Genomic DNA, 22,915 nt, shown 5'->3' with positions numbered 1-22,915 from the left:
TAACTTGCGCACTTTCTACGCTCTGAAGTCAAAGCAAAGTATGAATTTCTGCACTCGAAGCAGACTGCAGCGACATCTATCATTTGATTATTCAAAATGGCGTTTCGTAAATAGAAATTCCAACTGTATACAATCACATTTCCTTAATCCTGTTTTACAACCTTTCAGATAGATTCCATTAGTTCGTGAGAAATTCTCAACGAGATCGAGTTATTTCAATTTTTATCTCAAATTTTTATTTTAAAAATGTGTTCAACACAAAAGATGCTTATGAAAGAGGTAAGTATTATGTACTATTTATTATTGAATCTGTTTAAATTATGTTCCATTAATTTTTTTATGCCTCAAATCTTTCAGGTTTACAAATGTCAGCAAATGATAGACGAATTACGTTATCGTATGGATATGTTGAATGAAGAATTGTCTCGAGAAAAAACGATTGAAAAACGAGAAGAATTACAAGAGCGTTTGTATGTTGCCAGAAAACATCTGAACGAAAAAGAAGAGCAATTGTCAAATTTGCGTAAAAATAATTCCAAAACATACATTGTTGCTGCTTGTTTGACTTTTATTATTTTCTTAATCTATGGTTTATATTCTATGTTTTTTAATTAGATTTGTTTAATAACAGAATTTATAAAAGTGTAAATAGTTACATTATAAATGCTATATTTTACTATCTTAAAAATTGATGTTGATCTTAAACTGTGTTCTACTTTCCGTCCTTAAAGTAATAGAACTATCAATTACATTATTTATATTGTGTGAAGTGTATTAAAAGTTAAAAAATTAAAAGCTTGTGCTGTATCACAAATAATTTGGAGTGTCAAAATTGTTCATTGCTATCCGATAATTATGTTCTTCAACATTTTTTTAATCATATTGAGGGGTTCCAGCTTGGCGACTTTTCATATATTTAGCATGAGTTTCTGAATCTAAATAGCTCTTCTTAACACCTGTATCTTCTTTCATAGCATTTTTCCACTGAAGCTAGATTGTGAAATCTGTTAGTGAATTATTCAAATAATAAAATAGTTATAGTGACTTACCAATCTGGAAAATCGATCATTTGGAATGATGTATTGATCACCTCTTAAAATTTGTATGATATCAGCTCTTTCACACCAAGGCCAAATCATCAAGTCTAGCATTCCTGGTCGAGAACCACCAAAAAAGGGTGTTCCTCTTTTTATCAATTCTTGATCGAATAAATCCAAACCTTCTAGAGCCTCTTCAAATAAATCTTTATCTACAACTTTTCCTAAATACAACTAGAAATAGATTATTTATTTTAAGCTGTTAAAGATGAATTATAAAGTTCTTATATGAATTAGTAAATTATACTTTATACATGCTAGTTATAACATCATTAAATCTCTCGATTAAAAGCTTGTCTTTTGCCTTATACAGTGGATCTGTTGGATACAAGCGATGATCAGGATACATTTCATCCAAATATTCAGCTATAATAAGGCTTTCATATAAAGTTTCTCCATTCTCCAATTCTAGACATGGCACTTTCCCTAGAGGACTTTTTTCTTGCAACCACTCTGGTTTTTGACTAAGATTTACATAAACCACATCATACCTGGAAATTTCAAGTTTTTGTTAATAAAACTCATTTGAGTATAGTTAATAAAATTGAGTATATAGTTAATAAAACTCAGTGAGAATAGTTTTTGATTTAGTTATGACACAATGTAGAAGAATAGAAGTATGCCATGCTACTCACGGTGTATTTTTTGCGTCCAAAACCAGGTGAATTCTTTGAGCATAAGGGCAAAATCTCATACTGTAAAGTCTTAATTTACCCGGTTGCAATGGTGGCGCCTTCGAGCCTGTCATCGTATGCGACAAATAAAAAATATACACGATCAACAAATAAAAAAATTGTGCGGAAAATAAAAATAAAAGTGTTCCCTTCACACGGATTCTCTCTTTGACTCGCATGAGCTCTTCACCAGCGCAGACTTACCGATTGTCAAATGTTTTGTGTTGCTCATGATTTCGTTCGAATTTTTTGTTCAGTTCGATTTTGTTCGTTTATGTTCATTAACAATCAAACAAAAATAGAACGTAGCGCATAGATTTACAACTAAATTTTACAAAAAACGATTAAAATATGCCACGATGCGGAACGAACGACTGCGTGATTGTTTGTTTGGGCATGTTATTGACGTTTGGCGCAGCAGACAGACGCTAAACGAGCGACTCTTTGTTATCAAGTTTAGTTGCATCGTGAGATGTAGGTGGCGATTTTTAAAGCTCGCATAAGCTAGTTTGAATGACGCTGCGATTTTTTACTTTGTAACATGTGACCATTATAGTTTTTTCGAGAGAAGAAGGGATGCGGTATAATTCATGGTAAACATGACACTTTTTTTCTTTTCTTTTTTTCATTTCATCTTTACTTCAAATATTTATAATACCTACATTATGCAAGATTTTTCGCAGTTGCAATCTTAATAAGAGTAATGTCTTATCACAATTTCGTTCTTATGTTAGTAGTAATTGAAAGTTATAGCCAATTTTAACTAAAATATAACAGAGTCGTTGGAGGGTACTGACATGTATTTACAAAATACTGCTTTATTAAGCAGTGCTCGCACATGATATAAGAAAATATATTAATTATATAAAATATCAATGGCAAAGAGTTTGCGACTCAAGTAATAGGAACTATAGTACATTTTACACAGTTATTTTCGTGATTCGCAATGAAAATATTTTTCTTAATTGACAATTGACACGGTTGGTGAGTGATGTATCATTTTAAATAGTCTTCATATACATCTCAATCGTCCAACAGTCGATTTTCCAGGAAAGTTTCTTCTGTTAATATTCTGTAAATTAAAATTTTAAATTGTGAGCAGGTATAGGGTAGTCAGACCAATCAATGACCGGGTACCAGTTAATGACCATTTTAGAAAATATCATATGAAAAACAATTAAAAATATATTTCTATGGACGTAATTCAATTCTGTAGTGAACGATGCATCTTGTTTTCTATGTTTGATCATAATTTAATAAGGAAAAACGATAATTATTGCACATCCAAAAGTGGTCATTTACTGGTCGAAAGCGGTCAATCACTGGTATAAGTACCCTATATAGAATGTTTTTAAGAATTAGTGATATGAAAAGGAGATGATATGATAAGTGCGAATTTTTTTTATCAATCAATGCAAAATAAATTATTTACAACCAAAATATATTAAATTGAAATTATTTGCTACTCTTGATGTACGTTAATATGAAATGAACTTAATGCTATTAATAATAATTAGTATTGTGTTAATAAAAAAATAAAAAATAAAAAATAAAAAATAAAAAATAAAAAATAATAAATAAAACTTACAAACTTTAGAAAATAATATTACAGAAATTTCACGTAAGTGTGGTGTGTGGTGTAATTATTTTCGCTTAGAAAAATATTTATCCTCGTCTTCTTTAAGATAGTTAGAGAGTACAAAATTAGACTCCAGGAAACAAATTAGAAAGCGTGGGCATCTTGCCACATCATTTATTTACATTACGAATGAAAATTATTGATAATTCATGCAACAATTTTGGGTAAAAACGCCAAACATGTACCAAGTAAATTAGTATTATTAATAAAAAATTCGATTCAAATCATTAAGTTATTATAAAGTAAAACTTCAAGAATGAAGTTCTTCGATTAAAGCTAATAAGTAAGTATGAGTTATTCAGAATAATTTTTAGTGCAGACAAAAAAAGTAAAGATCAGTAAGAGGCTCAACAATTAAAATTAAATGTAAAAAATACTCCAGGTAGGTATTATAAATGCACTATTAAATATACTTTGCATTGTTAACTGATTAAGAAGCTCGTTTGTCAGATACCCTGTAAACAAAAATTATTATGCGTCGAATAGCCATCTCTTTTAATCTGCCATTAATTTAAATTACAAAGCCTTGTGTGCCTTTCAATTAAAAAATGTCTATATTAAGGAATATCAAGTATGACACTTGGGCCATGCGTTTATTTTATTTTATTGTATTACTCACCGATACTTGGCATTATGTCTTTCGGCGCGTTTTCTCTTTAAGTACACCAAAAACAAGGCAAGGATGCCCAATATCGATACAATGATACCTCCTATGTCTGAGGGTGTGTTTATAAATTGTACATAAAACATGTAAAAAAATTACTCTGGGTCTTAAGGCTGAATGACATGGCGAATTCGATCAATGGAAAATGATACTTACATATGCCTTTGTATAAAATTGCTTCGTATTGATGTTTAGCGAGGCATTTTCGAAGCTCACCGAGTTGGCCATTCACCTCGAGGCATTCGATTTCCAAAATTTCGCAAAATAGCGGCAGCAGATCGACGTTGTCGAAAGCCGGCACCTCGCATTGCGGCAAAAAAGCCGGACCGACGCCGAAGAAGAAGGGCCACATCTCTTTTTGAGTGTTGTCGTAGCCGTGAACTCCAAATTCGGACTTTTCGTTGATCGTGATGTTGAATTCTTTCTCGTACCAAGAGAAGCTGTCGTAGAGCGTCTCGAAGGAATTTCCGACTCTCGCGACGGCCAAAATGGGTCCGATTCTCGTATTGTTCTTGAAGTGGAAGTGCTCGGGAATATTCTCTTTGAGATAGACGTCAAATTTATTCGTATCGTGCGACGCTTTTTGCAGGTTCTTGTAAATTTCACTTTTCTTTCCTAAAGAAAAGAAAAGGTTTTTATTGAATCATTGAAAAAACACTTTACTCGCGAGATTCAATGCTTCATACCAGGCCGCGGGTAAATGTGAATAACCGGCGACAATCCGGAAGTAGTGTAATCTTTCGGATCGATGTAGTTGGTCAAATTAACGATTCTGTCAATCGTGACGGTCGCCATTCCGTGATCGCTCAGGTGAATGACATTGACGTCGGTCATGTTGTTCTCCCTCAGCTTCTCGTGCAGATAATACGTGATCTCGTCCAATTTGAGGAGTACCTCGTCGAAGCGCGCCCCATTGATGCCGATTCCGTGGCCATGAAAGTCCGGCTCCTCGATGTACATCATGCCAAAATTGATCGGTTCAGCGGCGTGTTTGAACCAAGATATCACCTCGTCGACTCGGCTTTTCCATGGCACGGTCGTGTTGAATGGCTAACAAGAGTAAAATCAAGATGATAGAACTCGGCTCTCGATATTTCAATAACTTAAGTGCTTATAATATTTCAATCAATGCTTACCACGCGGAAGGTCGCATTTTTCTTGTGGTATTCAAAAGCACTTCCGGGCCACATCATAACGCCACTGCGACGTTCGCCACCGTTCAATTCGTTCAAAGTCTGTAAATGTTTATTGAATTAGAAAATTAAAATTTTATTTTTTTTTCGTTCGAATACAATGATATACGAAAATATTGTGAGTGTATTAAAAAAAGTTTCACCAAATTTCAAAGTCAATTAAATAATGTTTCAATGATAACAACTTTTTTAATTTAAAATTTAAACAATAAATTACTATTTAACTCACCCATATAGGAAGTATGTCATTATTGTAATGGTACAAATCGTAAGAATATTTGACTGTTTTGTTAGATTTTACGTCCAAATACTCGCTATCTATTACTCCGTGATTTTCCACGTACATCCCGGTTGAGATGGTGTGATGATTCGGAAACGTTTTGGTAACGAAAACATTTCTCATGTGATCTGCGAAAATACCCTTCATTCGCAGCTCATTCATGAACGGCGTCACCTTACGATCAAAATAATCGTATCTGAAATTGAATTGTTACTTAGTATTTGACCTTAATTTACATAAATCAATAAGAAAGGCTGGCCTATGCATAAGTCAAATATTGAATCATTAAAAAATGACGAGGAATTCATGAAAATTGATTACTCGCTCGTATAAACGCACTTAACTCAAATTTATCGTATGTGCAGTATTTCTCACTATCTGAAAAATTCAATTTTAAAAAAAATATTCTACTAAACATTCCTTTCATTGGATAGTTTTAGAGAATATGCAAACGATAGTTAAATCATATACATAAGTATTAAAAATAGATAAAGTGACGCTGTTTTATTTTTTGAGTAAAACTTATAGTTGTCTTCACGTTTCATTTTATCGACAACGCGGGATCTTTTATCTAACTCTGGAAAAAATCACGATAACTTTATTGATAAAAGTACATTTTCCACTTAGAATTACCTAATGTTCAATTTTTGATGAATTGATCTACATTATGTAATGATAAAATTATGACTGCATCAAATTTTAGCAAGGACAATATTTTTTACAATAATTCATCAAAATTTTAACTTTATGACCTTTAAAATGTATGAATATTAAAATATGAAATATAACAAACCTGAATGCATCGTAGGATACAACTAGCAATTTCGGTGGTCGTGTCGGAGTAGGTTTAGCATCGATGCGAAAAAGAATAGTAACTACCACAAAAATAAACCAAAACCAACAAGTCATATCTCGTGTATTGGTTTATGAAAATTTATTTAAAAATACACGCATATATAAAGATCTAATACTATTTTAAATTATTATCACACTTTTTTGAATATAACAAACGAATTTTGAGACTTTATTATACAGTGCATTCGACGTTATTCATCGTACTACTGTCAACTTTCTCGTATTTTCGAGAGTGATATTTTTATCATATCTGCACCACAATCAACGTAAATTTAACAAAATTATATTACGGCAGCTCATACTAATATCTAACAACTAACTAGCAGATGACACAAGCAGAACTAATCTTTATGACTTTCACGTACTGCCCAGAAGTTGCGTACTCTCGATTCTAACCGGAGTGGAACTACCAACCACTATCAATGAAAAGCAAGGAGATAAGTTGGTAATAATGGAGCGTTATTTCGAAATTATTGTTGATGCACTTTATGAATATTGCATGATTTTTGCAATCATTTTATATTTAATGACAGATCATAATAAGCTACTGATGACAAGATTCGTAATGATATCTATTAGAAATATGATATAATAGTCTCCGTTTTTTGAAATTCATTTATTTTGTCAAAAATAAATTTGTGAATTGTTGAACTTTTCATGAATTATTTTATAAATTTATATTGTAATAATGAAATACTTTCACATAATTTATCAAAAATTTTACTGGATACAGCAAAAAAACGCCCGAATAGGGACTTGAACCCTAGACCCTCAGATTAAAAGTCTGATGCTCTACCGACTGAGCTATCCGGGCTTGAAAACTGTGTCATTTATTCTACTACAAGAATCTGACTCATGTTAGTAGTACAGTTGCGTCTTCTACTGCGCATGTCACGTTTTTGAAGTTGTAGATCTACAGCTTTTAAATCTCATTTCATGAGGAAACCTTTTTCAATGGTTGACATTTATTTCTAACAGCATCAATGAGCCCAACGAAAAGGTTGACATAATTTTTAATTCGAAGTTTATAATAATAAGATAAATTGTAAGTTTTCCAAATATTATCTACTTAAGAATATTCAATCTACCAAAAAAAATTCAACTGTTTTTGCTGCATTTCTTTTCTATAAGATGTATATAATTTCATGAGCTGAATGTATTTCTTAATTTCATTTTTTAATAAGTGCTCCAAATTGCAAAAAATTCGATCTAGAAGTTTTTGAAAATCATCTACGTTGATAATTATATGTGTATGAACATGCGGTGAAACACACAAATAGAAATCTTTCATTAAACTTTTCATGATTGCCGATTATAATTAAATTTTGGGAGACCGTTTTAGACTAGATAAGATGAGGATAATTTAGTAAAAAATATTATTATAAAAGATGCTTATAAACTGCAAAATCAAAAATGATCCATTGAATTAAGATTTTTCTGTGAAATCTTGTCAAAGTTTTACTTTAACTGCTGTTTTATACAGCTGTTTATTTATTTATTTTTCCAGTAGATTTTTATTTCTCGTAACTTGTAGATTTTCACTCATTATAATGAATAAAAAATGAACTTTTAAAATGGTTCTAATTACATTACCATTTGTCAATGTGTTTTTAGAAATTTATTTGTAAGTATGTTACAATAGGCAGGTTCAAAAAATTTAAAGTCTTAAAAATCTCGATGTATCAATTTACTGACAGCAATATCACAAAATAGGAAGCCTCAATGAGTTTCAGCTCTTAAAATTAATTTTTAGAGGTCGATCAACGAGCATTTTGATTGTCCATTTGTATAACGTTGAAAAAATTAATTTTTCTTCTTTAACCTTCCTTAGGTCACTCCGACAGAATCTAGAAGAGAGTGATAAATTCTTGTGTTTCATTCATTCAGAATTAGGCTTTAAATGAAAATTGATGCATTATTTCGAAAGTTATAAGTAATATTAATTCATTCGACTTGTAACTAACATCGAATTTTACGAAGAGAATGGAAGGAACATTTTTTACATAAATTTTAAGTCTATATAATATTTATGGGATGAAACTGGACAAAATTCATGTGAATTATAAAAAGTTTTTTTGTAAAATCTGTGTGAATTCTCATAAATTTTACGTAAATCGGTTATATGAAATGCATGGGAATTTTATACAGTTTTTTTCAGTAGGGTTAGTACAAATATTCACATAATGTTATTAAATTCAAATTGAGAAATTTAATTTAATTGACGTTTTACATTTTAAATGTAGATATTTAAAAAGGATTGGTGAAAGTATGTTTCAGTGGTAATTTGCACACTTTTTATATAGTTAAAAAATGGTCATAAAAAACGTGGAACATTATTTGACCATAAAATGTTGTAAAAAACTTTAAACTTTTGGTTAGCATATGTCCAGTTCTGAAGGCCTTTGTTTGTTCAAGAAAATTTTTCATTGGCCAAAAGCTATAGTCATAAAATGTTGATCAATTATATCAGCACATATTTCCACAAAATAATTTGATCAAGTTGCCAAGTGGGTTATTGAGCTTTATTTATAGAAAAATATTCAACGATAATCTAGAAAAACGTGTTTGAAAATTTTCATTTTCGCTCTGGCTTTGATAGAATAGTGCCTCGGATAAAAATATAAATAACGAGGTATCAGAAATGCAGTTACATTGATAGTTTTTTTCTTACCGAGTTGTTTTTCAACCTTAAAAAAGACGATGCAAAGCTTGAATTAGCTTGAAATTGTAAAATCGTGGCTGCCGAGTTTCGAGTATAGAATTCAAGACCTGGAAAGTTCGCATACATCGAGCACGAACGTGTGTCAAGCGTAGGTAGAGACGGCAGCGAGCGATGTCAGGTGTGGCAATTTCTCTCGGCTCGATATAGCGAACGAGCCTCCCGGTGGCTTGTATATATTTACGTAGGACGTGGAATAAAATGTGATTCTAAAATGAGGCAAAAAAGGGTCAGAGGCCAGAGTTCGGAGTAATGATTACCGAGCTGCGAGTGCGTGGTCGGAGCTCGCGCGGTCGTACCGCGGCAGCAATATGGCGGACGCGCGGCTAAAGAGTCGTGAGCCAAAACACGGGGAGGAAGGAAGGAAGGAAGGACGGAAGGACGGAAGGAAGGAAGGAAGGATAAGATACACGGGCGCAAGGCTAGTGGCGCGCGCGCGCACACGGACTCTCTCGCTCTCTCTCTCTCTCTCTCCTTTCGTTCCCCGGCTACGTACTAGGGGCAGCGCAGCTCGGCGCGCAAAGGGATGGAACCAGCCTGGCATTGGTGGCTTTATCGATTAGCTCTCTCTCTCGTGCGCTCGAGACGGAGAGGACCTCTCGTGCGCGTGCCTGCCCTCGACACCCGTGAGGGAGAGAGGCCCCTGCACGCACACGAACCCGTAGAACCATAGCAATTCCGCTCGCCCGCGTCTAGGCCGCTACCTCGGAAACTTTTCATAAGTCGAGCGATGAGCCATGCCTGACGCCAAAAAAATTTTTCACAAATTGTCAAGCTATTGCAGATTTCCTCGGGAGGATTCGAACTACGTTTCAAGTTAGTCACCCGTTCGCAGTGAAATCTAAAATTATTTTAGTATCATAGATTGAAATTCGAACGTTGAAACTTGATCCAACGAAATTATTCATTTTGATTAAATTTATTGAAAAAAGCCCTTACCCCGAGAAATCCTCTTTTATTAAACGCAAGTGCATGAGAATTCTCATTTACGTCGAGAACAATCAAACCCTCGAGTTTTTTTTTATAAAAATTCTTCTACTTAAATAGACATAAAACCAATTTTATCCCATTTCTCTCTTCCAATTAAGTCTGAAAAAACAAACTCCTCGTTGGCTGAGTGAAAAAAGAGCAAGAGCGTGGCGGTACTCCATCTGGTTGGCACTCTTGTCCAGAAAAACCGAATCCTATATCTGGCTAACGAGTCCTCTACCTCCTCCGCGCCGTAGTCTAGTATTTGTGCAAGCTCTTGCGCGTCCGCACACATACACCCACGCACATAGGTAGACGGAGGGAGAGGCGAAAGCTCGACGAGAGGCGCGAAAGCCCCGCCCGGCCAGAGGCTCGGCGCCATCGTTCGCTCCTTGCCATGGCAACGGCCAACGACGAGCTTTCGCCTCTCCCCTCGCTGTACGGGGAAGCCGTTCGAGGCCGCATGGAGGGAGCCGAGACTGCTGCTGCTGCGGCTGCGAGCTTTACAGGTGCTGCGAGCTGCCTCTATCCTACACCGAGCATTTGCGTGTCTCGGAGCTTGATGTTGTTATTTTTTTCTTCTCTGTTTTGTTTTACCAAACGATGCGCTCGCTTTCGCATTTGCGGCATTTGTCTCGAGGCTAAGCAGCCGTTGGATGCGCCAATTTATCAAAAGCACCGCTAGGCTGTGGACAAAGATAAAAAGCACAAAAAGAGAGCCTCGCAGGTTTATTCGTGTCCAACGATTAGTTGACCTCTTGAACGTTGCTTTTACGACGGAAGGCAGAGATTTTAGCTCTCTTCGAATATTTTTTATCTTTTTCAATGACTTCAGTAAAAAAAGCAAAGTATAGGATCAATTCGGTGTGTTTTAATATAGGAACTTCAATCGGGTATTACGTCATTGGGACACTATAGAATACAATTGTAACACTAATCATGATACACAAAAATTGATCGAACATGAACTTGCTACCGCCACCACGTCAATAGCTTTTTTGAACCTGATCCGCTGCAATGACCTCTCACTCGAAGATAATCGAGACATTTTGATAATTATGCGCGACACGATCAAAAATAGTCACTTAATCATCCCCGGCTAGAGCTATTTTGGCGGATGCCGCGCGTGTGTATAATGTCCCAGGCTAGAACGCCTACTTTCCTTTCCCGTATAGTACTACGTGTGTGCGTTCTTAATCGATGACTTTTGCCCCCTACGCGTGTGTACAGTAGTATTACTACGTACACATAACAGGCAGTATTATGGGCGTGTCTCTTTATCGGGCCTCTGCATATTTACGTATTATGATCATTGCGCCCAAGTTCTATACAGCGAGCCTCACATGCCGTCCTCATCCATCAAATTGTCATGGACTGCCCTGTGCCCTACGCGTGCACACACACACGTATATTATCGACTCGTACTCGCATTATATGGCCACTATATGCATTGACTCGCGTCACTGATTTTCGACGCGTGTTTCTATATGGCGTAATTATATACCTTATGTACGCGTTTGCATTGTATACATTGGGAGTTCTTATCCCTTCGGCTAGATTGGCATCTTCGCGCAGGCACATAAATTAAGAAAGTCGGAGAGCTTGGGAGGAGAAACAAAAAAAGTAATGAAATATGTCCATGAGGCTTTTGCAGTAAAACTTGGTATGTTTATTGATGAACGATGAATCACATTTATTTCTCTCGTTATTATTCACGGTAAACAGTAATTTTTCAATTAACCTCTCGATATGGCAACGAACATCTGGATCTATTTTATGCTTGCTTCGTACTTTGCGCTATTCTTAAACAGTGCACAGTTTTCTCACACACGTCATTTCTTATTTGCTATGAATTCCCGTTTTGATGGGCAAAGATTGTAAAACAATACAGGAGTTTTTTTTCACTTACAACGAAGAGTTGTATTTCACTTTTTTTTGATACTGGGCTTATATTGCCTGCACAAATGAGCAGATCTATACACACACAGTCGTAAAAAGTTTCACTGTTTTCTTTTTTTTTTAGAATTTTTTTCTATCAAACTTACCAGCAATAATAATTCGAGAATTAAAATAAATTTTCTTGCCTTTTTATACAATTAATAAATACTGTTTATCATATACATACATAAATTCGTTCGCAACATTTTTCGGTAACGACGAAACGACGATGCACATTAATATTTAGCGCATTATACACTGATATATCATAGAAATACGAATTGTCTATTTTTTAAAATTTTCTCCTTTATATATAATATAATTAGACACGCCACGATGTCTCAGATTTCGACATTATGTATCTTGTGCAATATTAATTCATCTTTGGTATTTACTGTAATTCAATATTTTTCTCATTCGCTCGCGCCACAGCCATGTATACACGTGGATTAAAGGACTAGAATACATTTTTTTTACTATAAAATAGAAGGAAAGAATCAGCTTTTATACGGAGTGCTGTGCATTACACGTGAAAATATCCTATCTACAATAATTGCCTCTAGCGGCCTTGGACCTTAGACTTTAGTAATACTTGAAATATTCAAAATTAGTTTCATATTAAATGTAAGAAAAACGAAAATTATCGTGCAAAATGAAACAAATAAGTTCATGGAATGGTCATATCGACTCGGAAAAAGGAAAAATTAACGAATCGATTGACGAGTGATCAACTTGAAAAAATCAAAGTAGCTGTAAAATTTAAATGACTATAACCAAGCCAACCCTCTTCCTATATGATAGAAGTGTACTTGTATAAATTGCAATTAAATTAATATCGTACATTTACCTAGAGTTAATACTTACAAATTATGTTTCACTTTTACGACAACAGACTTATACGTGACTTATTTATAGATTCATTGGATTTCTGAGCCGGATAAACATTTTATACATGCCGGTATTACTTTTTTTTTCAATAGTATCTCGATCGTGTTATATTTTTTTAGTGACTACTTTTTTTTTTAATATTATCGCTTTTGCCACGTATACATATTTAACAAATCGTATCGTTCAACTTGCGTGTATTATACAATCCATACGTGTGTGTGTATGTGTCGAGCCTCGACACGAAGTTGAGAAAAGGTGACGGCTCTTCTGTATTAAGCTGACGTTTACCTTCGATAAAATCCCCTCGAAATTCGTAAATTCACGAAGGTGCATTTGATACACGATCGTGTAATATATACCCGTTGGCCGATATCCTTTTACAATTATGACCCATTAATAGTTTATATCGTAATCTTGTCTACATAATATTTACAAAGTCGATTTCCGATGCAGGCCTAGCTGCTGATTCTAGGACCAAACTTGACTATTGCCCTCGCGCGTCTAAATTACGTTAAATACCATTCATTAATAATATAAATAAATCATCTCGCTGCGATTCACCGAAACTGCACAAGTTGCAAATTCACATAGAAATTTACTCTTGGTGCGCTATCCTCCGAAATTAATTAGATAATACAGATGAAAAATGATATCGCTTTCAAAATGATTTATTTTCAAAAAAAGACGACCAACGAATTTGTCGAGAAATACATTTGTACAAGACTAGGGTTCGTGCGCGTACCCTACCCCTCGAGGACCGGGATAAAAATTGTTATCTCATTCAAATTCATTCGTATGGCACAGATTTGAAGGGATAGCGCGAGTAAATCACGTCTTATCGTCGTTATCGTAATCATCATCATCAACGTCAACATCAAGCGACAAGCGAGTGTAAATTTCAGCCTTTAAAGTCAGCTAAAAAGTGGACAACGAGAACGGGCCCTGTCCCTACTTGTGATAATTGTTTACTGGGGTGCCAAGTAGTCGCTGCCACCGCCACCGACACCACCGCCGCCGTAGTGTGGATGATGATGATCGTTGCCGGCGCCGCCGCCACCGGCCTGATGATGATCCCGCGGGGCTCTTCATCTGTCGCCCTCGTTGCCGACGCTGTGGCCCCAGCGCGCCGGCGTCCCCAGAGCCGCACCCCAGTGCTCGGCGGCCGTGGGTCATGCGTAATGCGTGTAGCTGCCCAGGTGGGTCGGTACGTGTCCCGAGCTCGTGTGGTGGCCGCCGTACAGATTCGCGCCGGGACTCGTCGACCAGTAGGACGAGGCCGACTGGAACAGGCCGCCCGGCATCGAGACGGCCACGGAGGCCGCCGGAGGTGGCATCAGGTTGAGCTTGGCGTGGCCGTAACCCGACATGAACAGCTCGCTCTGGTACTTGTAGGCCGTGGGATCGGCCGCGGCGGGCTGCGTCGCCGCCGCCAGGCCTTGGAAGTCGAATTTGTACGCGTACCTCTTGCCGTGGACCTTGGTCATTATGTTTTTGTCGTAGTAATACCTGCGAACAAGCGGAGCAAAGCAAAGATCGTCGATTAAGAGCTTTTCCGGCGAGGTTTGTTGAGCTTGGCTCGCATTGCGTCGAGAAAAAGTTGCCTTGGCAGATCGATTAAAGACTGCAAGCTCTCTCTCTCTCTCTCCCTCTCTCACTACAGAAACATTTTATTCGGTTTAACTGGATTATTAGTAGATAAAGCCGTGTGTCGCCGCTGCGTACATGCCGAGAGAGAGGAAAAATTCGATCAGCTTGACGATGGAATGCTGCTGCTACTGCTGCTGCTAAAGCTCGTGTTATTTTTAAAGCAACGAGAAAGAACGATTATCGACGGGAATCCGAGTGAGGGAAAGCAAAATCTGAAATTAGAGTTCAGCAAAAGCATTAGCAGCAGCACGAGTCGATAACGCAATCAGGGAATCTGATCGAAAAATAATAGACGCGCGGGCTCGCGTCCTTCTACCCTCCTGCTGTTGGTGGCTATATAGGCACACTTCGTATATATATAGCTGTAGAGACGATCGTCGTGCCGCTTATGAAATTCGATGATTGAAATTGCTCATTCCATTGCTGCATCCCGCCGACAAGTGAATTTGTACTTCTCCGCCTGTCTACCGTCTCTTCGCACTTTCTCTCTCTTTTTGTTTATTCATCTCTCTATTGCTCTGTCCCTCCCTCTAAATTTTTTACGAACAAATCTTATGACAAGTAAAAAAGAATTGTTATCTCACCTCAGAGCTCTCGAGAGTTTGTCGTAGTTCATGTTGGGTTTTGACTTCCTCTCGCCCCATCGTCGAGCCACCTCGTCCGGGTCGGTCAGCTTGAACTCGCCGTTCGTGCCCTCCCACGTGATGCAGGCCGCGTTCGATGAGTCCGACAGCAGCTCCAGCAAGAATTGCCACAGCTGAATTTGTCCGGAGCCCGAGCTTGCCAAGCGACTACTCGTCGCCCCGAACATCTGGTAAGGATCTAAAGGACACATACGAGAAATTCGATTCATGTTCACGTGCAAATATTGTTTTATAAAATTTAAATTTAAATCTATATTCGTGCCAACTCCGAAACAATGACTCGAATGAAGCTTCGCATTTTTTATGTGTATCAACTTACGTAGAAATTAAAATGATTTAATTTTTACATTTTTCCTATAAGCTCAGTGCTAAACAAAAATACTATAAAAAAATAGTGTCAATGAAAAAGTATTAATAGATAAATTACTGCGCAGCTAATAATTGCACGCAATCGGACTAGAAATGCCCAATATTAATAATGGCCGAATGAGCATAACATTATCAATTGGATTGTTTTTAACGATTTGCCTGATACTATATTATGGCAGAAACATGAAATAACCTGATAACCACAATTTATCTGTCTCAAAAAATGTCGATCAATTTTCAACCACTTTTAATACTCATTTAAGCCCACTAGATGGCGAATACCTCAACCTATAAATCTGCAAGTGTCAAAATAAACATAATTGTATAAGTCAGAGCATGATTTTAACCAATTCAAGAATGTAGTCCATGATTTGTTGTCCAAGAAACTTTTTTATTGATCAAATACTATCCGCAAAATGTTGAAAATTACTACCATAGATGCGAAAGAATATTTATTATATCAGAAAGGAAAGATCTAACTTTGTGAGGACAAGTCCGGGTTCGAAGTCGAAAATTAAGCAAAGCTCAAAACAAAAGTGTATAAGCCAATTGCGCGACACGATGGGGCAAAAAAAGTGCGGGCGAGTCGACGGCTACAAAAGTCCTATATATCTGTCTGTAAACCTAAAGCGTCGCAGCGCGCGTTGATAATTAGCTGCTGGCTCTGCCCCCCCTGCGTCGCTTACTCGATCGTCGTCGTCGTCGTCGTCGTCGTCGTCGTCGTCGTCGTCGGGGCTGTTTTACGAGAGCGCGTGGATATATACGACGACGAGGCCGCAATTAAGACGCGTGGAGCGCAAAAAAAAAGTAAAAGGGCGCTCGAAAATTATTGCGATCCAAACGAACTCCCATTCTCCATTGTATAAATGAGACAAGTAGTAGCAGCTACGATTATGTCCTTTTGTGTTGCACTCGGCGGCGAGGCGCTACGCTACATACTATACGTGCAGTTGTATACATGTATAGTGGCGGACACTTGAGCGACTACGACGACGACGACGACGACTACGACTATTGCACGGCTCTCTGATGACGCATTGTATATCGAGCCCTTTTTCGAGAGGGGGATACACCGCCGCGTATATAGCCGCAAATGCAGCGATTTGTTCCGTATTCGCTAGTATATTTCCTCGACTGCCGGCTGAAAAAGATGCGCAGTCCAATAAATAACTATAATACTGATCATTGCTGTCCTTTTGTTTCAGTAATGTACTGGCACCGTTATGAGCCACGATTGGATTGCCTCGGCGCATAATCAAATGGATATAACGACTTTGCCGCGTGCGTGTACTTAGTGAATCGTTTTACCTTCTCTCGCGATCACGATCCGCGAAAACTCGCAGCCCTACGCTTCGTCGCAATTCGTCGTTGAAGTTTCCCATCATTTTCTCCGTGCAGCCGTGCTCGCCCCCTTGGTAATAGCCTTGGACATATATAGATAGTCCTGCACTGTATTCCGTGTGTCTGTCTGTCTGTGTGTTTGGGGCAGCCAGAGCTCGCCATATACAGGCGCGCATCAAGAGAAAGAGAAGCGCCTCGCGCTTAATAGTGGCTCTATATACACTATGGAGCGGCGATCGGCTTTCGATCGAATGGTAATTCACTTACGACTTGATAATGATGGGGAGGCGTGCTGCCTGCCTATACGCACCCATTTATCCACTGGCTAACGGCGCGTAACCATATACAAATACGAAACACATTCGTTTCGTTGCACACGAGCATTTGCAGCGGTCTTCCGATGCGATTCGGGGGATCGCCGAGCCCAAGAGTCGACGTTTTTTAAACCTCAATTTTACTCAAATACTTTATATTTTGACTCTTTTCAAATCAATTAATTTGTTTCAATTTTTTTCAGAGGTAGAGTTACCGCTTTATTCAAGCAGAAATGTGTAAGTCTCGTTTGAGCTATTTACACGAAGATACGACAAAGACCAGCTGCTCGATTCGAATTTAGGGTGAGGCAAATCTCAAGTTAATATCATGTAAGGATCATTAAAGCACGAAATGACTTAAAGCAGCTCGGCGCATTGATAATAATGTATGAAAATTACATAAATTTCACAAGGTGAGAAAAGAGACTTGTGATTTCTATTTAATTGGTGGACGTGTAGGTATGAGATCGATAAATATTACAAATGGTATTCTGAAAATAATAGGCAGTAGGCGTGGCTCTAAACAAAGTTATTGAGGTGTGCTTTTTTCGATTAATATATATCGACCCATTCAACGAGAAGTCGATTCATCTGATTAAATCTCTTGTAAAAAGATTTATGCAAATAATTAAAAAACAAAAACGCCGAGCATTTCGAAATCAGAGAATTAAATCGTTATGAATCAGGGTTGCATTTTATCAATTAAAATTTTAATCTAACCGATCAACCGAAATTAATCGAGATATCAAACTGAATTTTTTAGTCTAAAAAAAATTCTGGAATCTCACGGGTTAATTCATATGAAGTTCTATATATTTCCAATTGGTGGCGCGTACAGTATTTTTGTAGCTACTCACTAGTAGAATTTACTTCAAATTTTCATATAAGCATGTGCTTTTCGAAGATGTGACATTGAGGACGTTTTCATTTTCTGAACGAGGGGTGTCGTCGAAATGTATCAGCACACAGGGGCTATGACCCCTGACACTAAAGTTCTTTAAATTTACATTTTCGTTATTTGCAAGCATTGTCATTCCAACAAACACCGTAAATTGATTATTCAATGTTTTCGTATTTGGGTGTAATTCTTCATTTTTACAAGGATTATCAATAATATATCTGAATATACGTCAAAACAAATTACCTGGTTGTCGAAGGTGAGAGTGTGAATCCAACGCTGTTTTCGACAGGCCACTCCCATACCCTGAAAAATGAGTTTTTTTCGTTAGTAACATGCGATTACACAAAAAGCTTTTACCTACTGTACTAAAATGGAAAAGACGAGTGAGATATCGATATCGCGGCCGAGACGATATTTAGTTTTTTTTCGGGTAAAAGTACATTGTGGAATAATCGGGGGATGATCATTGAAACGTACGCGATCGAGAACGTATCGAGTTCCACGAGTAGCTGACTCTATAATGTAGACACACACATACACAAGTATATAGAAACACATATACACAGGACTATAGGTCATGAATCGAAGAGTCAGCAGCGCGCTCGAGCGTCACAGAATCCGATCGAAGAGGATTTCCGTGTAAGCAAGCGCAGCGATGTGTGCGGCACGAGTTTATGTAAACGCGTTCGGCTCGATCGGGCGCCAACTTCGACTCGGAATCCGAGTCCTTGAGGACGTTTCGCTGATTTCTACCTCCTTTATTTTTATTTTATTTTATTTTTTTCGTCGCTGCGACTCGAAGAAAGCTCGAAAATGTATGTCTAGAAGGTGGCAAGGATTTTCAAGAAGCCAGGCATATACATAACTCCTTCGAGTTGCGGCAGCCGGGTCAAACGGGTGCGTGAATTTGGAACACACGAGCAGCAGCCGTAGTGGCAGCAGCATCGGAGCAGCAGCCGAGGCATTGTTGTATTCACGAGCAATTACGTGGCAGGCGGTCTAATCCCGTTATAGGATTCTCTCTCTTTCTGCTACCTACTGCAATGCGTGCTTAAGAAAAGTGTGCGCCGGCCCTGACAATGAGAGTACATCAAAAGACTCGTCATTCCGCACCGCTGAACCTTTGCTCTTTTACGCACCCGACAACGAGTGTAGCCTATACGTGTTTACTTCCAATTCAATCGCTGCCACTGCTGTGTATAGCTATATAGTTGTAGCAAGCTTTATATATACATGTGGCAGCTCGCACCTCTCGGCGACAAGCACGAGATGGACAAAATCCCATTTGGACACGTATTGACATTTTTTTTAAATCACAGCTATCGTAGTCGATCAATTACGAGGACCACATGTTTCTTTTCTTCAAGTTTTCACCTGTCGAAGAGGTAATCGACAGCTTAGTCAGGCTTGGTAAGCTTGATAGGCTTGGTATATGACTAATGCCGATGGGTCCAACTAATCGATGAAGTTAGTCGAGCGAAGATTGATTCGGAAAGCACAATAGCGCTTTTACTGGCAATGCATCATGAAATAACATGCGATCATTAGCGCAACTCGTAAAATTTCGACTATTAATAAAAATTATCAGCAGTAGTAAATTTTTTTCTTGGACTATTTTATTTTGCGATATCCATCGAAATTAAAATCATCAAGTTACATAACGATATTGCTCTATGAGTCCTTATAAAATGAAAATTCTACGAAACAAGGCAGGTTATCGTGTATTAAAAGAAAAAAGAAATGACCAAAGTGAATCAGTCGAGTGAAACGGCACGAACGACTTGGTCGTCGTCGTCGTCGTCGCTGTTGACGGTGGTGGCAACGAAAAAAGGGCTCGCACTCGAGCTCGATCGCTGTCCTCACGTCTGTATGTATGCGGGGACTAGATTGGGTATACCTATGCACCGTGGCCTACGTATATAACGCGAGCCAACTAAACTCGAAAGAACAGCGCGTGATCGTTGCTGCTACGTTCGGCAAGCAATAGGCGCCAAATAAAGCCCGCGGCTACACTGATTGCGGGCAAAGGCGCAGACAGATTTGGTATAAGCTCCCTCCCGTCGAGAGCAGACGCGCATCCCCGAGAATGTGCCCGACGACGTCTTCGCTCGCCCTATACACCAACTGCGAGTGTATAGACAGCAGATAATACATAGTACAGCGTGTAGCGCGTCCTTTTGCTCCAATCAGTCGACGCAAATCGAATTGCTTAACATAGCTGCTAGGGCTAGAAGCTCGGCATCTGTCGGAACTCGCAGTAGTCTCTCTCTCTTTCTCGTTTGAAGCATTACTGTTTTTTCTTCTCGAGCTCGTTCACGATTTCGATGAGGCTGGACGATTGATTTCGAGGCGGTTGCAATTGATCCGAACGAGCTCCGTCGAGGCCTATCGAGTTTTTTTCTCATCTCTCTTGAGACGATTGGCTTGTTCCAAAGTGCGTGTAGCATCACTCCCTTGCTATTGCTAAATCAACTACCTAATTACCTTCCTGTTTTATTACATCTTATACATTTTTTCGGCTCTACTGGTCAAGGATTTTCTTCTCTACCTCGACATCAAAAGCAAATCTGCGAAATTTATAACAAAAATCGTCCGATGAAAAATGGCCATGAATGAGAAATCGAGCGTTAAGTCGATCGGTAGATCAATAGCTTATAATGCTGGAATGGAGTTTTTGCCATGGGTTCAAACTGTTCATAGTCTATTGTTTCACTCAATGCACCGTATTATGTATACGTAATGGACTGCTTCATGTATGCGCGAGCCGTGCGCGGGTTGTGTGGCACGTGCGGCACGCGTACACATATATTGAAAGGTAACGCGGCTCCTTTTAGAGCACTCGCAGCGTGTGTTATTCTCCCACTCGCTTACTCACGTACTTGTGCGTTCTACGGCACTGTCCCGATGGCGCGCGCTACGAGTTGCGTTGCAATTTCATTAAAATTTATACAATTTTATTTTTAATTTAAGTGAGGGGTTCGTGAAACACCTTTAGGACTGAAATTCAAATATTATAATTCTTTTATTTTTTGTATTAATTTTTAAGACTCGGTAAATAAACAAATTATGTTATGACAAATAAGAAAGAAAAAGAGTTGCGCCGACTTCGCTCGTGATCAAATGTTTACCCTCGCATAACCGCCTTAGTGGTATTGTACGAGTGAAAATATTTAATATAGCAGAAGCTTGTAATACCGTATCTTGACTGTCCACGAATTACGTGAACTCGCCCATATAGCCGCGCGTCTGCGTGGCGCGATCGCACAGCGTTTCTGCTGCTCCGAGCGCGTTACACTTGGAGGCGGGGCTACGGTGAGGAGACGGAAGGGGAGTTCTCACTCGCGGGGCTCTGCCTTGTTTGCAGGTTAAACACTGTCGAGATAGGCACCACGTGCTCTTCACTGTGCGATTTGCTGCCGCGTAAAGTTCGGCTTGCAGACGGCTTACAGGTTAAGCGCGTGACTCGCGTATCGGTCGCGTGTTTACTGAATTGATGCGCCGAAATATGGAGAAGTGGATGGGGCGCGCTTATAAATGAATAAAGAATACTTGCATTTGTGCGGGTAATTTCGTCGAACTCGTATCTCCTCTGCTTCAATCACTCTCTCGTCGTATATGAGGGGCAGGTCGTCGAATGGCTACTGGGCTATTCACGTTCTGCATCAGAAAGAAGGCGTTCGGTGGATTGAGGTTCACTTACACTACACATCACAAATCACCGTGTGCAGTGCGACGCACAACTTCGTATTTGCCGAGTAATCTCGAGGCAAATTCGGAGTGTCGGTCATACGACACGCGGCACCGTGCTCGTTCACGTAAGCGATATCGAGCCGTAATCACCGAGTAATCTCGAGGCAAATTTGGCTTTAATTCTCGCTGCTGTGATCGTACACACGGTGTGGGGGGATCTGATGTGATAGTGACTGATACTTTGAGGTAAAACCCCGAAGATCGTGAGCACATGAAACGTTGGTGCTTTACAGCGTTTCATTTATGCCGTCACTTTCACACAGCATTGGCTACCGTGCAATCATTAATGATTGCGTACTACCTTGCTTCTGCATAACTGCATCCGGCAAAGGCGTGTGTCGGTAGCTCGTCTGTTTTCAGAGCAAGTTCCCATTTGTACTTAAAAATTACCTTATGCCCGGAGGCTATTTTTCAGCTCCAGGCTGTCGAGTTCGCTCGAGCTCGTCTTGAGATTTGAATAGAAAAAGAATAGATTAGAGTAGCTTTCGCGCCGCGGCTTTTATAGGTGCGCGCCATGCCCCACCGCCTCGCTCCGCTTTGCGGCGGCTTGCGAGCGCCGTACGGTCCCTTGCGAGTGCGAAAAAGAGAGTTGACGTGATATCACTTCTTGGGGGGTCCTGCCCGTTGTTCTCATGTGCGTGGCGGGGGAATCGGCAGCGGTAGCCCGACTTCTCCTCCTGCGAATCCTCGATTTACGCGTTTTTACACACGGCTTATCGTACGCGGGTATGAAACGTGGTTTTCTTCTGTGCCGACTGCTGTTCGACCCCTTAGCTACCTTGCAATGCCCCCCTAAATCTCTGCGAAATTATTCTTGATTGAGCAGGGATTTATTCGAGGGTTTATGTCGGTTAGTCATGTCGAAATTATACAGAAGAATTACGGCTCATGGCGTTTTAATTAACAAAAAATAAAAATTGGTTGGCTCTCTGCCTTGTACATGTCTGGGTGTATTTTCACCACGTTCGACGAACAAACAAAATTATAAAATTCTTTCTTTCATTTATACAAAACAAAAACAAAAATTAGAGTA

General features: G+C 38.7%; 3 protein-coding genes and 1 non-coding gene across 6 annotated transcripts in view; all 4 read right to left on the bottom strand.

The window, feature by feature from the left end:
* Positions 1-547: 547 nt before the first annotated feature.
* Positions 548-3,827, bottom strand: LOC106652488 (pyrimidodiazepine synthase-like). The gene is made up of 6 exons (XM_014371472.2): positions 3,360-3,827; positions 1,976-2,843; positions 1,733-1,838; positions 1,345-1,588; positions 1,050-1,271; positions 548-990 (listed from the first exon to the last, which is right to left on the bottom strand). Exons 2-6 carry the CDS (start codon positions 2,001-2,003, stop codon positions 874-876), a joined length of 717 nt encoding a protein of 238 aa, XP_014226958.1. The 5' UTR covers positions 2,004-2,843; positions 3,360-3,827; the 3' UTR covers positions 548-873.
* A 13-nt stretch (positions 3,828-3,840) lies between these two features.
* LOC106652626 (ectonucleotide pyrophosphatase/phosphodiesterase family member 5-like) lies at positions 3,841-6,798 on the bottom strand. Its single transcript, XM_023459645.1, has 7 exons — positions 6,341-6,798; positions 5,497-5,743; positions 5,211-5,309; positions 4,754-5,124; positions 4,291-4,679; positions 4,030-4,126; positions 3,841-3,865 (listed from the first exon to the last, which is right to left on the bottom strand). Exons 1-7 carry the CDS (start codon positions 6,454-6,456, stop codon positions 3,841-3,843), a joined length of 1,344 nt encoding a protein of 447 aa, XP_023315413.1. The 5' UTR covers positions 6,457-6,798.
* Positions 6,799-7,143: 345 nt separating this feature from the next.
* Positions 7,144-7,216, bottom strand: Trnak-uuu. The gene has a single exon. It is a non-coding gene; the product is annotated as a tRNA-Lys (tRNA).
* Positions 7,217-11,736: 4,520 nt separating this feature from the next.
* The window catches only part of LOC106652627 (DNA-binding protein D-ETS-3-like), a 54,531-nt gene continuing 43,352 nt past the window's right edge, over positions 11,737-22,915 (bottom strand). For all 3 annotated transcript variants that reach the window (XM_023459648.1, XM_023459647.1, XM_014371693.2), the window contains exons 4-6: positions 18,376-18,435; positions 15,148-15,385; positions 11,737-14,422 (exon numbers count right to left, since the gene is read on the bottom strand). In XM_023459648.1, the coding sequence (XP_023315416.1) occupies positions 14,086-14,422; positions 15,148-15,385; positions 18,376-18,435 (635 nt within the window). In that variant the 3' untranslated portion in view covers positions 11,737-14,085. The remainder of the gene's footprint in view (positions 14,423-15,147; positions 15,386-18,375; positions 18,436-22,915) is intronic.

This window comes from Trichogramma pretiosum, unplaced genomic scaffold, assembly GCF_000599845.2.
Source record: "Trichogramma pretiosum strain Unisexual culture from Peru unplaced genomic scaffold, Tpre_2.0 scaffold26, whole genome shotgun sequence".
NCBI lineage: Eukaryota > Metazoa > Arthropoda > Insecta > Hymenoptera > Trichogrammatidae > Trichogramma > Trichogramma pretiosum.
Note: the sequence above shows the minus strand (reverse complement) of the source record. Positions and strands in the feature narration are given on the sequence as shown.

Coding starts and splice junctions, on each gene's coding strand:
- LOC106652488 (XM_014371472.2), bottom strand. CDS start 2,003: ATGAGCAACACAAAACATTTGACAATCG. Junction 1,589..1,732: donor TTGGACGCAAAAAATACACC/GTGAGTAGCATG, acceptor TGAAATTTCCAG/GTATGATGTGGTTTATGTAA. Junction 991..1,049: donor ATGATCGATTTTCCAGATTG/GTAAGTCACTAT, acceptor TTCACAATCTAG/CTTCAGTGGAAAAATGCTAT.
- LOC106652626 (XM_023459645.1), bottom strand. CDS start 6,456: ATGACTTGTTGGTTTTGGTTTATTTTTGTGGTAGTTACTATTCTTTTT. Junction 5,744..6,340: donor GTATCCTACGATGCATTCAG/GTTTGTTATATT, acceptor ATTCAATTTCAG/ATACGATTATTTTGATCGTA. Junction 4,127..4,290: donor CGAGGTGAATGGCCAACTCG/GTGAGCTTCGAA, acceptor ACACACCCTCAG/ACATAGGAGGTATCATTGTA.